The following is a 17880-nucleotide window of genomic DNA, read 5'->3' on the forward strand; positions in this document are numbered from 1 at the left end:
AACTGGATTATTTCTGCTGTGTGTATGTAGTCTTACCTCCAAGTCATTTTTGACTTGTGGTGACCCTATACTAGGGTTTTCTTGGCAAGATCTCTTCACAGGGGGGTTGCCATTGCCCGTCTTTTGAGGCTGAGAGAGTGGGATTTGCCCAAGATCACCAAGGCGGGGGGGGGGGGGGGTCCCGTTTGCATATTGCCAAAAATGAAGAGAGAGCAGAAGGGAGGCATGGGGAGCAAAAATCAAAATGCAACACCCTTCTTCTGGGCACCACAATTCAAAAAGGATGCTGAGAAGCTGGAGCGTGTCCAAAGGAGGGCGAACAAAATGGTGAAAGGTGTAGACAAGTATACAAGTATGTAAACACATGCTTCTTGGTCATGCTCAAAATGGAGGATGCTTTGACATTCTCCCTGGACAGAAGGCCATGTCCTGGGAAAGGATGATTGTCTTCCTTCTTGGCCGAATGTACCTGAGGCATAGGCATCTCCATATGCATTTGGAGGAAGTAGACTTGAGTCTAGGGAATTCATCACATGGAGGAAAATTGGAAGAACAAATGGTGATTAATCATGATTAAGCCACAATTGTGGAAATGGTTTTCACATGACACCACGTGTGAAGTGTGATTATCCCGGGAATAACCTGTAAATAACCCACAGCTGCATGGATGGTTTTTGCACGACATTGAGACAAAGGAGTTTCTCACACTGGGGCTAATTTCAGCATTCAAGACAGATTAAAGTGCATTTAAAGCATCCCTCAAATGAAGCAGAATTGATTCTCTCTTTTAAAAAAATCACTTGGCCCAGAACTTGACTCTGGACATGTCCAGACATTTCGGCATGAGGCGGTAATTTGAAGGGAGGGCTTTCTGAGCAGCCCTTCAGTGGCTTATGGGGAATGAAGGTGAAGGAGTCTGGATAGGAGGAGGACGTCAATGGAGGGGGCGACACCAAGCCTAAGGACGGTGGATGCACCCTGGAGAAAGAATATGGTCTGAGCCCCCTTCAATGGCCATGGCTCAAGGCTGGGAAATCTTGGTGATGGTAGTTGGGAGGATGGACTAAACCAATGACAGTACTTGCCCATAGGGAAAGATAGGGGAATACTTGACCTTAAGGAAATATAGGGGAGTCCTTGCCCATAGAGAAGCCATCCTTGCCCATGGAGAATCATTGGGGCATACACTGGGGAACCATGGGGCAAGTATCCCTCCTATAGGCGAGTATTTCCCAAGTTGATTCCTTGGGGGGCAGCAGGGATGGTTTCTCTATGGGCAAGGACTAGGATCTGATTCAGTACGTCCCCCCGATGCCCATGCCCGGAATTCCCTCGCCTCCGGGATCAAAGCGGGTTATCCCTGCAGTGCGGACGGAGCAGGCCCCCCTCCGAGGGTCCCTCTCCTCCCCTTCCCTTGGTGGGCGTCGTGGCTCCTCCCCTCGGCCTTGCCCCCCTCCTCCTCCTTCTGGGGCTTTTTTGGGGGGAAGCGGAGGGGGAGCGCAGAGAGGCGCTGGGGCTCGGAGGTGCCTCTGCTCTGGCCAGTCCGGGGCTCCTCTGCCTTGCCGCCACCATCATGGCGGGGATGGCTCCTCTGCTGCTGCTGCTGGGCTTGGCCTCCTCGTCCGGGGCCTCGCGGGGGCTCTTCCTCTTCGGGCAGCCGGACTTGGCTGCCTCTTCCTCTTCTTCGGCGGCTTCTGTGTCCTCGTCTTCCAAGCGCTCCAACTGCAAGGCCATCCCCTCCTCGCTGCTGCTCTGCCGGGGCATCGAGTACCCGTCCATGCGGCTGCCCAACCTCTTGGGCCACGAGAGCCTGGCGGAGGTGCTGGAGCAGGCGGGCGCCTGGATCCCGCTGCTGCAGAAGCAGTGCCACCGCGACACCCGAAAGTTCCTCTGCTCGCTCTTCGCCCCCGTCTGCCTCGACGACCTGGACGAGCCCATCCTGCCCTGCCTCTCCCTCTGCGCCCAGGTCCGCGAGGGATGCGCCCCGGTCATGGCCGCCTTCGGCTTCCCCTGGCCGGACATGCTCGACTGCCGGCGCTTCCCCCCCGACAACGACCTCTGCATCCCCCCCGCCGGACCCGCCGAGCAGCCCCTGCCCACCCCCTGGAGGGAAGGTAGGCATCCCCCGGGAGAGAGAGAGGGGGGGGGGCTGGAGGGGAACCCCCGGGGCAGGGAGCCCACTGGGATCACCCTCCAGGACTCCAGGAGTCTAGGCATATCGGGTAGCAATTAACACGTTGATCCTCTTCCAAGCCCTGTAGCTCCAACTGCTCAGTCCCTGAGACTCCTACACTTAAGATGGGTGGGATGGCCCTGGGCAAGGAGTCCACGAGTCAAGGTGCAGCCTGGCTGGGAGACATAGGATGGAGGGGATCATTCCAACTTATGGCAACCTTATCGTGGGATTTTTCTTGGCGAGATTTGTTCAGAGCAGCCTTGCCATTGCCTTCCCTTGAGGCTGAGAGCATATAACTTGCCCAAGTGGGCTAACTCCATTGTAAATGTGCCAAGGGACTGCAGCTGACCAGGCATCAGTGGCAGGGTGTTGAGTTGGTCTTCTTGCCAGCTGGGTACCCTTAGGCTTACAGCCTTAGGCAGAGCTTGGAAATGGATCTTTTCTTTTCGGACTCCCAATTATCCATCATTCCTAGCCAGATTGCGAGAGTTGTAGTTTAAAAAGTGATTCACCGCATCCTAAGCATCCTGCCAGGGAGTAAGTCTGTGTGAAACAACAGAGTACCCTCCCACCCACACTACACATACTTTTAAGGGAGCACTACAAAATAGCAAAGCTCCAGAGAACGTTATAGATTCCTCATAATACAACTGAAACAGATGTCTTATCTGGCACATCATTCATTTTATGTGAGACCTTGTGTTTCTGTGTGACTTCAGGTCACCTGTCGCCTTATGCCAAAGATGCCTTCAAGTGCGTACCTGCATTGCAACAGAACAACAGAAAATCCAGTGGTGCCTTTTGAGACTGGCAGATTTATACAAAGAGTTTTCATAGCATTCAGCTCTCTTGCACCCTTTTGCCAAAAAAAAAAGTGTGGTTGAAGAAGTCACACATGCAGTTCTCCTAAATTTTGAAAGAGCCCAAACAATCCTAAAGACAGGGAGTTCAACCTCAAGGAGAAGTCTACATAGACGCAGTCCTCAATCCACAGAAGTAGACATATCCATTTGCCAAAAAAATAAAGAAAAGAGAATTGAGAGGTTTGACAGTGCAACACTAATATACAAAAAAGCAAGCCCTAGACAGCTGAGTGCAAATGGGTTCATGCTACACTTCTGTGCATTTGGGACTGCATCTACGTAGACTTCTGGGAGCTGTAATTTTGTGAGATGTTTAACCTTCTGTCAGAGAGCTCTGGTGCCACAACACACTACAAATACCAGAGCATGGAGCCATGGGAGTTAAAGCAGTGTCAAACTGCATTATTTCCGCAGTGCAGCCTTACATGGATCCTACCAGTGCAACATCTTTATCTGTGTACTTGGAAGTAAGTCTCAAAAGTATTCAGGTAGAGCTCACTAATGAAGTGGGTAAAATTCCTGGGAGAAAGTGGCACTGAACTTCATGGAACTTGCCTCCAAGTGACATGCCCTGGGAGTTGCAAAGCTCTTTGCTTTCTAACTGTTGGGACTTTGCAATTATGGAGCCCTTTCACCTGCAACTGCTTTGCAAATAGAAAAAGAATCTTTAACTTATTGAGTTGCTCATCTCCCTTTTAAACTGGTTAGTGTCGTTTCAGCCACTGTAAAAGCATTGTTCCGAAAATAAATAAATAAGGTAGGAGATGGTGGGAGATTCCCCCCCCTCCATTGGTAAGAACTGGGAGGAGAGAGCATGCTGCTAATGTCTAAATATGTTCATTGATGGGAGAAATAAACAGAAAGAGCATCAATTACATAGTTTCTTATTACACCCTATTAGTCTGATACCAGTTTAATAGTTGCAGGAAAAGTTTTGATTACCTCTGAGAACTAATGTGGAGAAGAGATGACATTTCCCCAGGATTTTAATATGAAGGACTAAAGAGGCCAGGAGTGGGAAGGAGAGGTTTCCTGAAGCAAACTTGTCAAGGAAAACCTTCTGCATTGTACTGTCAGTCTTTTTTCTTGCAGTCTTTCCAGCAAGGCATTGATTTCTATTCCTTCTGGGGGAGAGGGAGCCTGTGGGGTGTTGGAGGGGGGAGAAAATTCTTTAATCCCCTTCAGGGAATTCACATACATCTCCTTTTCCACCATCCAATGAATTGAGCATTCCCACTGCATTTCTTTTGATATATATTAGCATGACTTTTGTTTCCACCCGGACATGTTTGCCATCTCCATCTCTACCATGCCTTACCCATTGCCATGAAGTCACTGAAGAAAGACAGGAATAAAACATCTAAGAATAAGACAGGATTTTGGTGGCCTGAGATAAATGCAGATGTAGATATAAACGTAGCTATATGTTAGAAGGGGTATATTTTTTATCTCCCAACGCCACCTGCTGTTCTCTTTTGAATATCCCTGCTGAAAAGTTCTCTATAAAAATCCATGTCTTCCAGCACCCAAAGTCTGTGATGCCTGCAAAAGCAAGAATGAGGATGACAATGAGATTGTGGAAAACCTGTGCAAAAATGACTTTGGTAAGTTTAAGGAGGTTGCTGTAACTAAATGGTTTGGTTTGATCTTTTGTAAGCTAATGTACTTTGACTGCTGTAAAAATAGATTTTGCAAAATAGAAGCACAGCTGAAGGAGTGCCCTTCACCCACACCCTGCAAATCAAATGGGTTGATGTTTTTATGTCCGCAAAGAATCAAAATCCAGGCAACCATAGGTGATTAGGAAGGGAAATGATTTTTAGTCCAGAGGAGCAACAAATTCTGGGTGCCAGAGACTACTTCTTTGGCATGAATATTTCAATCACGCTCAATTTAAAATTAACAAAGGGTCTGTCGCTATGTCTGGTAACTCGTAGGCAGTGGCATTCTCCATGCAATCCTTATTGGTCCTGATTACTATTTGGGAATAATGGAGAAACTCACAGCAACATTGCTCCCTATGACATTGGACTCTTCTCCTGTAGAATATAGGGAGAGGTGGGATACTTATTATTATTATTATTATTATTATTATTATTATTATTATTATAGCTGCCATTCACTTGTACGAACAAAGAAACAGGTGAAGTCTAACACAGGATATATCTACTGTGTAGAAATAATAATTCAATTTGACACCACTTTAAGTGCTGTAGCTCCATCATACAGAATCCTGTGATTTGTAATTTTGCAAGGTCTTTACCCTTCTCTGCCAAAGAGCGCTGGTGCCTCATAAAAACAACACATCCCAGAATCCTGTAGGATAGAGCCATGGGAGTAAAAGTGGTGTCAAACTGCATAATTTCTACAGTGCGGAAGCACCCAGAAAAGTCAAAATTGCCCTGATAACTCATGTCTCGAATAGACAGCAAGTTTCTGCCTAGTCTAAACGCATCTCCTTTGCCTTCTCCCATGATGCCAGAGCAAAGGTTGATTTAGCCCTCTTTTCACATGCTTCTGCAGCTTCCCCTGGTTTCCTTTTCATCATCATTTTAGAATAGGACAGAACTCAGGAACTAGCTAACCATGTATAGTCTTGTGTATGGTCTTTTTAAAATATTTATAACAATAAAAATGAAGACACCAAGCAATTTCTGTCATTGAAAGTTAAACTTCTACAAGATGCAAAAGTGAACTCATTTAGAATTCTGCTTTCTTTATGGGCTTAATGAAATTCTACCCCAGAATTAGAACATAAAATGCTAAAGGTTGTCATGACCTGTGCTTGTAACTTTCTGGTTGCTGATTTTGGACCACACTGATACCCATACATGGATGAATCTGAAAGCATGCAAAGAAAAGCCAGACAGCAAGGTTTTGCTAAGGACGTCGGCTTTATTCTGTTTCAATTCTGTCCATCTTACAGTGGGGGAGGCATAATAAGTGAGGCCTAAACTCCTGTCCTGCTGTGAATCTGAGAGTGGAGGGATTTATTCTCTCCAATTCCCAACTTCTCATGAGGAGAGGGGGAGTGCTGAGCACCCATCCTGCTGAGAACCAAGAGTGAGGCAGGGATTTCTCCTGGCTTCTTGTGGTGGTGAGACAACTGAGAAGTTAGAAGGAGAAGAAAGAGGCTGAGGCATATTCCAGTTTATTCCAGAACTTTCTAGTTTGTTTTGCATTTCTGACATGCAACGTGATTTACAGATCTTAACATTAATCTACAACAAAGCACAACCAAGTCCACAATAATCATAGCAAAGCATTCCAGGGGAGTGAGAGAGAGAAACACCCTTTTTAAAAAGTTGCCCTTGAAGATTGCACGTTCCAGGAACTATTGCTCAAGTGCTTTAGAGAAAGCAGGCTGAGGATTACTTTGCAGAGGTGAGGTGGCTGGAGTATCTTTGGAAAAAGATGAACGTATATGGGTTGCAAGTGATTGGAAATCCCTCTTGAACAAGTAAGATAATGAGAAAAATAGTTGGCATAGAAAGAAGGTTTATTATTATAAACACATGTTACAGTTTTATCAGATTATAACCGTAGAAGTATTTGCAGTGGAATTTACAGGGATTAGTATTGTTATCAGTAAAGAACTGCAAAGACAATGAGTTAGTGCTCATATAACTAGTCATACATTTTCATCTGGCACGTCCAGCATGAAGTATTTAGATTTTTTTTTTTTTTATGGCTAGGTTTCTTAATGAGATTTGTGTTTTCCCCTCTTCCAGTTATTGTACCAAATCAAATCCAGCTGTTAAACCAATTCTCTTTCTCTTTAACCCGTTCCTTCAAATATAATACATCAGCCATATTGACTCTGTAGAGGTTCACCTAAGAATCTGTCTATCCTCGTAAATTAAGTGTACCATTTTCAGCAACCACTGAGATCAAATTTCCTAGTAGAAAGAGTAGACTTTTCCCCCTTTCCTTCTGCAGCTTGGGTGAGAATGAATCCTGCCAGGTTTAAATGCATGATTAATGCATGAAACAGGCCTTTCTATGTTTGCAAATGATAGAGAACCTGGAGGAAAAAATCCATTAAGAAAAGTTTCTTTCTTTCTTTCTTTCTTTCTTTCGCTCTTTTTCAAAAAAAAGCACACCCAAAGATTGATTCAAACTGAAATGACTTGCATGCCCTTGGTGGCTTTAGAAATGGAGCCACCTGCTGTCCATTCTGTCAGACCCTGACAGTTTAATTAGCAATAGAAGTCTTCTCTCCCCAGGTTCTCTTTATTTGCACTAATGGGGGAAAATCTCTCTCTCTCTTTCTGTCAACGTGCTCCCTTTCCCCTCCTCCCTATTAGCTCTGAAGATAAAAGTGAAGGAGATCGCCTACATCAATGGGGACACCAAGATCACTCCGGAGACAAAGAGCAAAACCATCTACAAGCTGAATGGGGTGACAGAAAGGGATCTGAAGAAGACGGTGCTTTGGCTCAAAGGTGGCCTGCAGTGTACCTGTGATGAAATGAATGATATCAATGCCCCCTATTTAGTGATGGGACAGAGGCTGTCTGGGGAGCTGGTGATTACCTCTGTCAAGCGATGGCAGAAAGGTCAGCGAGCATTCAAGAGGTTCTCCCGGAGCATCCGGAAGCTGCAGTGCTAGTTCCTTGCTGCTTTTGGTCCTGCCTGGTCACCAACCTCAAGCTCTTCCAAACCTCTCTTGCACCTTCCTGCTTCAGCCTCAAAAGCACAGTAGGCATGGGAGAGGCAGAGCCATTCATTGCTTTTTTAAATAATAATAATAATGATGATAATAATAATAAAGGGAGAAGAGGGAGCCATTCCCAATTCTGTACATATAGTGAAACTATAATTACGAAATCATGAATTTTTTATGTGACTTTATCAAAGTATCTTGCTTAGAGCTAGTTATTTGCAATGTTGCAAAGTGTGACTTTGATCATGGGGGGCATATAATAATTCATTTTGGGTGTCCATTCTGAGTAATCATTCAGTAACTTCTGTGTGGCTTACATTTTTCTACTGCATTGGGCATCGCTTTGTCAAGTATCAAGCCCAATTTGCCAGGTTTGATTTTGACATGGTAAGAAAGTCACCATGAGATACTGTTGCCCTGTCATTTCTGTGGCAGGGCTCCAGAAAATATTAAAACCCAGATATCACTGCCTAGGACACATTTTTTTAAAAATTGTTGCTTCCTAAAAATGATGAGTCAAGTCACCTAATGGCTTTTAATTCTATTAGAAAGTATGAATCTGAGAGAAATGAGAACTAAAGATAGTCACCTGAAATCCTTATTGTTGCTGGACACCGTCCAGTAGTGTTGGGCACATTTTAGTCTGTTGATTTCAGTGGACCTGAACACAAAATCCTTTGCACACTTTCTTGGGAGTTAGCATCATTTCATTTAATGGGACTTAATCCTGTGAATATGGATTATGGCATAAATCTGTATTACATAGTGGCCAAGGAGAGGGAGAAGGGTGTTGGCCACTGTGGTGCGGAATTTGTTCTGGTATGAAACATGCAGACTGTTTTTATTCATATAGAGAAAATACCATTAACGCATGTGCTGCTTGTGCAGAAACTGCATCAATAAAGGCATATTAACCATACTGCACACAGTATTTTATACAAATTTGCCAGTAATGATCGTTTTACATTGCCTGCACATTTGAGGAGGATTTCTGTTTTGTGTCGCTATGATACTTCTGCCTTCACAAATTAAACCTTTCTTTAGCTTAAGTGTAATATAACTAGTGGTTATTCTGAAAGAGTTGTAAAATATTACTTTAACAAAACCTGTAAATATTTCAGATAAACCTTATATTCTTGTACATAAACTTTATATTGTAGTTTACTCTTTGTCTTTTTTGGTGGGATCAACGATGTCTCTGAGGAAGCAATAGTATTTGTGGGGAAAGCTCTCCCCTCCATGGAATTTAGCTATTTTTATTTTATCCATATGACTAGAACCTTTATGGTATTGACATTGGCCAAAGGCTATTTACCACATTTTAAACATGTTTATCCTTCAGTGTAATCTTTATGTACATCCCATTTAGATGTACCACAGTGTGGTTCATAGCAATGTAAAAAAGGATTATATAGCAACAATGAAAAATGAGTTCATATAATTCTCTTCCTATAATGAGATCTGCCTGCCTCCAATAAAAGATAGTTTTTAAAGGATAAATAAAAATGTATTTGCATTGCTTGAACTAATACACAAACCTGTCACTCAGAATGTTACTGGAAAAGCAAGTGGTCCTTATGGGCTGGCTGGATGAGAAGGCCGATATAGAAAATGTTTTGTTCCCTCTCTAGGCCACCTTAGAAGCAAAGGCTAGCCTCTTTCAAAATAACAAGCATAGTCTAACCCAACAATGAACAAAACCAGAACCAACCTACTCACTGTGATTGTTTCATTAAATTTCATAAATGTATATATCTTTCTAAAGAAGGAAATTATGGTTGACATACTATTAAAACAGAAATACTGTTTGAAGGTCAGCTGAAGAAATCAAATTTATTTCAACCGGACTTGGGCAAGAAATACTTAACTAGCACCTAAACAAAAACATATATAGTGATATAAATAGGGGATCTATGATAAGACCTCTGGTGGCACAATGGTTAAATGCCTGTACTGCAGCCACTCACTCACAAACCACAAGGCTGTGAGTTCAATACCAGCCAAGAGCACAAGCTTGACTCAGCCTTCTATCCTTCCGAAGTTGCTAAAATGAGTACAGTGGTACCTCGGGATACGAAATACCCAGGTTACGAATTTTTCGGGATACGAAAAAATCCCATAGGGATTTATTGTTTCGGGTTACGAAAGTTTTTTCGGGTTACGAAAAAACTCCGGCGCTGTTTTAAATGGAGCCGCGGCAGAGCCGCGGCTTTTTCCCCATTAGCGCCTATGGGTTTTCGGCTTACGAAGGCTTTTCGGGTTACGAAAGCGGCCGCGGAACGAATTATTTTCGTAACCCGAGGCACCACTGTACCCAGTTTGATCAAATAGCTAACACTTTGTAAACCACTTAGGGAGTGCTTATGTGCACTGATAAGTGGTATAGAAATGTACTTGCTATTGCTATCAATATGGTATGCGTAGCCTTCCTCAAGTTTGGAATGCTCTTCTTATCCCTACCTGCACCATGTTCTGTATAAGGCCCATGAGTGTCATGCGACACTTCATTGGGACTTCCAAATTGTGTGAAGAGGCTGCATGAATATAGCAAGCAATTCATTTCACCATTATGCTAAATATGACACTGACAGTCACAGGAACAATGCAACTTGGGAGAGGCAGGGCTGAAGGTGCATGCGTACACCTGCCTTCAAGTCACCAGTCCACTTATGGCAATTCGATCATAGGGCAAACCAAAGAGGTGGTTTGTTATTGCTTTTCTCTGAAATACAACCTACAGCAGCTAGTATTCTTTGGTGGTCGCCTATCCAGCTTCCAAAATCAGATGTGATCTGGTGCTTCAGGGTATTTAGGCTTCACAGGACTACAGGTTGAACAAATCAAGCCAATAAAACTGCATGACAGGTTGCCACCTTAGGGTGCCATAAGTTGGAAATGACTTGAAGGCACACTACAACAACAAAACGTTTCACCACAGATACCCAGAATCTAGGGGGGGGGGGGATCCTTTTATAAAGATGACAACCCCCAGAATCCCCCAGACTGGTAATGTTGGCACATTCCAAAAAAGCTTTCCCCCCAAAGCTCTATGCATATTTTATGTATTCATCTGAAAATGCATGCCTAACAAGGGCTAATTTGGTTGATTGTTTTTCTGCCTGTGATAAAATGCTTTAACAATTGGGTATTACAAATATAGAGGGACTGATGCAGTAGCCAACACACCTTCAACATTAAGTTCCTGTCAGTTGACCATGGGAATGTCCTGCATGGATTAATTTCCCCACCACTATCAGCAACTCCTTTATAAAGAAAAGTTGCGTCTGGATCAGCAGTAGAGAAAGTGCATAATATGAATGGCATATGGCTTCCAGACCCCACTTTCATGGTCCATGGAACACTGACACCTGCCCCCCTGACACCTACCCAAAGCCCCTAGATTGTGATTCTATAGATATTTTTCATTTGAAAACCATGCATAGATGTTAATGGTGAGGCTCCCTCCTAATACATCCTATCTCGAAGCTGTTTTCAATTGAAGTTATTGAGCTTATGTTTTCAGTTGTGTTGGAGTAAGGGGTCAAAAATTGTCTTCACCCCAAGCCCAGTTGCCGACATCTGATATAGAGGAAGGCTGCCAACTGGGGTTGTATAGTGGCAGGAGACCTACAAGTAGGGACCAGCGCTCTTGTAAAAATGGAATGGATGATTGCACTGGTCCCATAATATATGTTGAGAAACCCAATGGTTAAAGCGTTTTATCAGAGAGATGGAAAGTAGCACTTAAGAGACAGTCTCATGCTCCTATGTCCACATAAAGCACCAATACAGTTAGCCTCATTATATTTTATGCTAGAAAATAATATTGAATGTCTACTGTAGGGAAGGAAAACCAGTGGACCACCTAATAATATTGGACTCCAAGTCTCACTGGCACCAACCCATGGCCAGGATGATGAGAACTGTAATCCAACACCATCCAGAAGGCAGGGTTCTCAACCTTTGGTTTTTTAAAATGTTCATAGGTACAGATATTGTGTGTGTGTGTGTGTGTGTGTGTGTGTGTGTGTGTGTGTGTGTGTGTAGAGAGAGAGAGAGAGAGGAATCTATCTAATCTATTACATTTTTAAAAAATCATGGATTTTTGCAGAATTCAGGGTGGAAAACTATGGATTTCTTAGTAGCAACAATTCTTGTCAAAAGGCAGGATAGTCTTCCCATAATAACAGATATAACCTGAAAATGTATTTCTAATCTTTTCTTTCTTTTAATGCAAGGGGGGATTTCAAGCCAGTAAGTCTTAAAGGATGTATATAGGTCATGGGAGGCTTGCACTTGGGTCACCAGTCTGTCAGAAGTGAGTCTCCAGAAACAAAGTTGCATGAGGTGTTAATCAGTGGGTGATTTCCAGGTCATAGGCTGGCACAAATAGATTGTGAACAAGACTCAAATATTCTAAGCAGATCCCCTTCATGAAGTTTGAGAAGGCCTTAAAAACAGAGAAGATAATGCTTCCAGCCAGGAGCAAAGCAATAGTGCTAAGCCCAGATACGACTCAATTACCCTACAGCAGTGCTTTCTTGCCAAGGGAGGCAATCTTGCAAAATCCTGACTAATATCAAACCATAGCCTTAAAATTTTGCTATATAAATAACCTTGCAACATGGTTAATCTGCATAAGAGGATAAGTGTATTGTGTTCACAGCAGTATTTGAAATCTTGGCCTTCTGTCTGTGGCCAATCTACTATTTAATCTACTATTTAGCTGTTAGGCTTTTGAAGTTGGATAGCAACCAGATGTTAAGTCTTTTCAAGTTACCATTTAGTTATGGGGAAAGAGTTAAACAATGTCTTCTCAATTAGATCTTCAAGTAGCCAGATTAACCATCATTTGTCCCTCTCCTCGGCATATGCACCCTGCTGGTTGCAACCGTCCAATGCCAAGTCATTTATTTCCCTGCTGTGGCCTGCTTAGGGGCTGCTCCATTCACTTCCCTGACAGCTTCCTTTCATGTGAGCATTATTAGCACATAAGACCTTATTGTTGAACCCTTCTTTTTTATTATTTATATCATCTTGTTTCTTCTAAGGTTATGAAAGGAAACAATAAAAGATAAAAATTAAATGGACTTCTAACTAACTCACTAATTCAGAAGTCATCAGCCTTCTCCTATAACTTTTATATTACATAGAAAAAGCATGAAAATATATTAACGAGTGAAATTATTTTCCTGTGAATGCATTCAGTTTTGGGAGAGGGTATTTTAAGAAATGACACATGGTCACAGTTAGTGTTAAAGGCAACCTTCTCTTGTATATCGTCTGCAGAAAACCTTCTATCTTCTACTGAATATCTTCTGCTGAAATTATTGATAAGAGGCAAACAATACATAAAACATAAAATAATTTCATTACAATGATCCCCCATATAATCATTTCTTCTGGTTTGGTATTGTTTTTATTTTTCTACTTCTGGTATCTGCGCTTATGCAGTCAAATGAGCACCATCTCCATCAGAGAACAGATTATCAGTGAGTTTGTCAGAAACTCACACTTCACAGAAATACAAAAATATTGGCTGTTGGGTAATTTAAAAAAAAAAGAAATACTACAAACCAGAAAATATATTCAAGGGTAACCATGTTGTCCAGACAGAAAAACACAACAAATTCCAAAATCCACAAAGAGCAATATCTTTATTGGACTAATTAAAAAGCAAGCATTCATCATGCAAGCTTTTGAAATCTGTACATAGGTAAAACTTGCCAAATATAGTCCTAGTGAAAATGTTTTACCTTTGTTGGAGGCAGAGATCTCAAAGAGTTAAGTCCTGTTTCCTTTGTTGCTTCCAACAAAGGTTAAAAGTCAATTTCCAGGCACAATTCAAAGTGCTACTTTTGACCTATACATCTCAGATTCAGAGCATTTGAAGGATTATCTCCCTATATGAACGTGTTCAACTAAGATCAACCAAGATCAACTAAAAGGTCCTTCTCTCTGTCCCATCACCTTCTCAAACGAGTTTACCAGGAACAAGACAGAGGGACCTTCTAAGCAGTTGCTTCCAAACATTTGAACTTCTTTCCTAGCAACTGCTAGGATGGTTCTGTCTTCGCTCTCCTGCTGGAGACCTATTCCATCAGAATTTTGAGAATTGACTATAATGGGCTCTTAATGGTGTGTTGCACTGTTTTGTTGATTTTTTAAAACAATCATGACTGGAATTCACAATTAGGTATGAATGTGAAACAGTATTTATGATCCCTACATACCTCCATATCCACAGATTCTGCATGAGCGGATTCAAACATCCATAGATTGAAAATATTTTTTTTTAATCCAAAAAACAAACTTTTGCCATTTTATATAAGGGACACCAAATTACTGCCTCATTGTGGGACTTAACCATCTATGGATTTTGGTAGCTAAAGGGGGTCCTGGAAGCAAACCTTAGCAGATACTAAAGGCCCACTAGAGTCCCTAATTTATGGAAAACATAGGGACCATGAAAGTTCCTGAATCCCAACATACAGGTGAGCAGTAACTGTGATTGAGGGAGGCTCTGTTCCTCTGTCATTCTACCTACCACATGCTCTGTTCCCAGCCAACTTCCCTACCCATATGGAGTTGTCCCATATCGAATCACTGTTTTGTTAATCTGGAATTCACACTATCTACCAAAATTTCCCTTTTTGTTAATTCCATGGGAAAACAATCAAACTCTTTGTACTTCACGTGGACATGTTAAGTATCCCTTTAGGAAATGGAACATGATATAAATATCCAACTGACACATGGTAATTCTGTGCCTACAGCTGCCTGTACAACCATCTGTACAACAATCCAGTGTTTCCTCTTCCTGTATCACTCTCAGAGGCCATTTGAGCCACACTCCACTTTTCCTTGGATTCCTATTCAGGACTGATAAGATATAATAATGAACATCAAAACAATGATAGTTCAAGCCATTGTATTCCCCATCACCATGTATGGGATGTGAGAGCTAAACAGTGAAGAAAGCTGATAGGAAAAAAATCAACTCATTTTAGATGTGGTGCTGGAGGAAAGTGCTGAGGATACTGCAGATAGCCTAAAAGATAGACACTGAACAGATCAAGCATGAATTCTCCCTGGAAGCCAAGATGATAAAATTGAGACTGTCATACTTTTGGCCACATCATGAGAAGGCACGAGTCATTACAAAAGAGAATGATTTTGGAAAAGGTAACGAGATGTGTAGAAAGAGAGGAAGACCAGCCACCAGATTTGATCAGGGAGGCCACAGGCCTGAGCCTGCAGAGCCTGAGCAGAGCAGTAGAAGACAGGGAATCTTAGAGATGTCTCATCCACAGGGTCAAGGTTAACTCAAGAGCAGTTAACAACAACAGTGATAGGTCTAGTAAACTAAGCTGATCTGGGTTAGTGTGTGTGTGTGTGTGTGTGTGTGTGAGAGAGAGAGAGAGAGAGAGAGAGAGAGGTTTTGCTTTTTAAAAATATGGGGGGGTTACCATGTTAGTTCAACAGATTCAAAGAATCATAGAATCATAGAGTTGGAAGAGACAAGGCCCATCCATCCCAACCCCCTGCCATGCAGGAACTCTCAATCAAAGCATCCCCGACAGATGGACATCCAGCCTCTGCTTAAAGACCTCTAAGGAAAGAGACTCCACTACACTCCAAGGAAGAGCGTTCCACAGTCAAACAGCCCTTATTGATATCTTACTGGTTTTATCTGTATTTGTACATTTGTATGTCACCTGGGACTTCTAGTTTCCAGTATTTTATGCCTATTGGCAAAACTGATCTCTTACATTATTATTTTGCCATTACATTGGTTAACAAAGCCTTTTTTACTTTGTTCTGCTACCACTTTCCCCTAAACTTTTTGTTTCACCAATTGGACCTTTTGGTTTAGGGAAACACCTTTGTGTGTTTATCACTTCTCCCTCCTCAATATGACATCCCTTCAGATATTTAAACAGGGCTGTCATATCACCTCTTAACCTTCTCTTCTCCAGGCTAAACATCCCCATCTCCCTAAGTCTTTCCTCATAGGGCATGGTTTCCAGACCCTTCACCATTTTTGTCGCCCTCCTTTGGACACGCTCCAGTTTCTCAATGTCCTTTTTGAATTGTGGCACCCAGAACTGGACACAATATTCCAAGTGGGGCCTGACCAAAGCAGAATACAGTGGCACTATTATTTCTTTTGATCTAGACACTATTGATGCAGCCTAAAATTGCATTAGTCTTTTTAGCTGCCGCATCGCACTGTTCACTCATGTTCAACTTGTGGTCTACTTGGACTCCAAGATCCCTTTCACATGTGGTCTCATTCAGCCAGGTGTCCCCCATCCTATATCTGTGCATTTTATTTTTCTGCCCTAAGTGCAGTACCTTACATTTCTCCGTGTTGAATTTCATTTTCTTAGCTTTGGCCCACCTTTCTAATTTATTAAGGTCATTTTGAATTATGATCTTGTCCTCTGGAGTATTAGCTACTCCTCCTAATTTGGTGTCATCTGAAAATGTTATAAGTATGCCCCCAATTCTGTCATCCAAGTCACTGATAAAGATGTTGAATAGCACTGGGCCCAGGACTGAGGCCTGTGGGATCCCAATGGTCACATGTCTCCAGGATGAAGAGGAGCCATTGTTGAGCACCCTTTGAGTTCGGCCAGTCAACCAGTTATAAATCCACGTAAGTTACCTTGTCTAGCCCACGTTTTACAAGCTTGTTTGCAAGAATGTCATGGGGAACCTTGTCAAAGACCTTACTGAAATCAAGATATACTATAGCCACAGCATTCCTTTCATTTACTAAGCTGGTAATTTTATAAAAAAAGAGAGATCAGGTTTGTCTGGCATGACTTCTTTCTCTGAAACCTGTGTTGACTTTTTGTGATTATGGCATTGCCTTCTAGATGATCACAGACTCTCTGTTTAATGATCTGTTTTAGAAACTTTCTTGGTATTGATGTCAGACTAACTGAATGATAATTGTTGGGATCCTATTTTTTCCCCTTTTTGAAGATGAGGATAACGTTTGCCCTCCTCCAGTCTGCTGGGGCTTCTCCTGTTCTCCAGGACTTCTCAAAGATTATTGCCAATGGCTCCGATATTACATTAGCTAGCTCTTTTAATACTCGTGGATGTAGTTCATTAGGTCCTGGAGATTTATATTCATTTAGATTAACCAGGTATTCCTGTACTATTTCTTTACTTATTCTCTGCTGAATTTCCCCTATTCTGTCCTCTGAGCCATTTTCCTCAGATTGAGCACCCTTTGCCTTTTCTGAGAAGACTGAAGCAAAGAAGGTGTTGAGTAATTCTGCCTTTTCTCTGTCCCCTATTAACATTTTGCCATCTTCTCCATGCAGTGGCCCTAGCATTTCCTTCTTCTTCTTTTTTGCTGCAGACATATCCAAAAAAAGGCCTTTTTATTTTTCTTAATCTCTCTAGCAAGCCTGAGTTCATTCTGTGCTTAACTGTGTGTGTTTCTTTTCTAGTTATTATTAATAGTTTCATTTCATAGTTACTGTATAACTGAATATAAATTTGTAGATAGGAGGTGATGTTAGAAATAATCCGCAGTGGGTATTAAATATGATGGGTATGCCACTGCACACTGCAATTCACAGTGAGGATCAGTCCTGCTCCCTGAGCCATTGGTGGCTGATCTATGGCAAATTCCCAGGGACAAAAGAAACAATAATGTTAACAAATTTGGTGCCAATCCATGGCACACGGGGGGGGGGGGTTTACTGGTCCTCCATATCAGATATCCTGAACATCTCTGTTCTATTCTACTATTGAACAGCTCTTACCATGAGGATGTTGGCTTAGTTGGAATCACCTAATTTGAATCACTTGGTTTGATAAACATATACATATGGCTGCCACCTGAAAATTTTAAAAGGAGATAGTGATGTTCTCTGATACTTATGCTTTATAAAAACTTAATGGCATGGTTTTCATAAGCATAACTTTATTTTATGCATTTAAATGAAGCATAATTGGCATATAATCAGCTTTACAGAAAGGAAGCCATGCTTGGCTGTTACAGCAAAACAAAAACAGACTTGCAGCACCTTAAAGATTAACAAGGTTATTGCTGCATAATCTATTGGAGACATGAATTTAATGAAACATGTTAATCTTTAAGGTACTGGAAGCCTGTTTTTTTGTTTTGCTGTAACACTCAAGCATGGCTT

The 17880-nt window shown here is 42.1% G+C and overlaps 1 protein-coding gene across 1 annotated transcript; it reads left to right on the top strand.

The window, feature by feature from the left end:
• The first annotated feature begins 1493 nt into the window (after window positions 1-1493).
• On the top strand, window positions 1494-8624 carry SFRP2 (secreted frizzled related protein 2). Its single transcript, XM_042466431.1, has 3 exons — window positions 1494-2114; window positions 4563-4643; window positions 7347-8624. Exons 1-3 carry the CDS (start codon window positions 1574-1576, stop codon window positions 7649-7651), a joined length of 927 nt encoding a protein of 308 aa, XP_042322365.1. The 5' UTR covers window positions 1494-1573; the 3' UTR covers window positions 7652-8624.
• Window positions 8625-17880: the final 9256 nt, after the last annotated feature.

The sequence above is a fragment of the Sceloporus undulatus genome, chromosome 5 (assembly GCF_019175285.1).
Source record: "Sceloporus undulatus isolate JIND9_A2432 ecotype Alabama chromosome 5, SceUnd_v1.1, whole genome shotgun sequence".
Classification (NCBI taxonomy): domain Eukaryota; kingdom Metazoa; phylum Chordata; class Lepidosauria; order Squamata; family Phrynosomatidae; genus Sceloporus; species Sceloporus undulatus.

What these genes read in the sequence shown, in the direction of transcription:
- SFRP2 (XM_042466431.1), top strand. Translation starts at nt 1,574, where the DNA reads ATGGCGGGGATGGCTCCTCTGCTGCTGCTGCTGGGCTTGGCCTCCTCG. An exon ending in GCCCACCCCCTGGAGGGAAG is followed by an intron (nt 2,115 to 4,562) that starts GTAGGCATCCCC and finishes CATGTCTTCCAG; the next exon opens with CACCCAAAGTCTGTGATGCC. An exon ending in CCTGTGCAAAAATGACTTTG is followed by an intron (nt 4,644 to 7,346) that starts GTAAGTTTAAGG and finishes CCTCCCTATTAG; the next exon opens with CTCTGAAGATAAAAGTGAAG.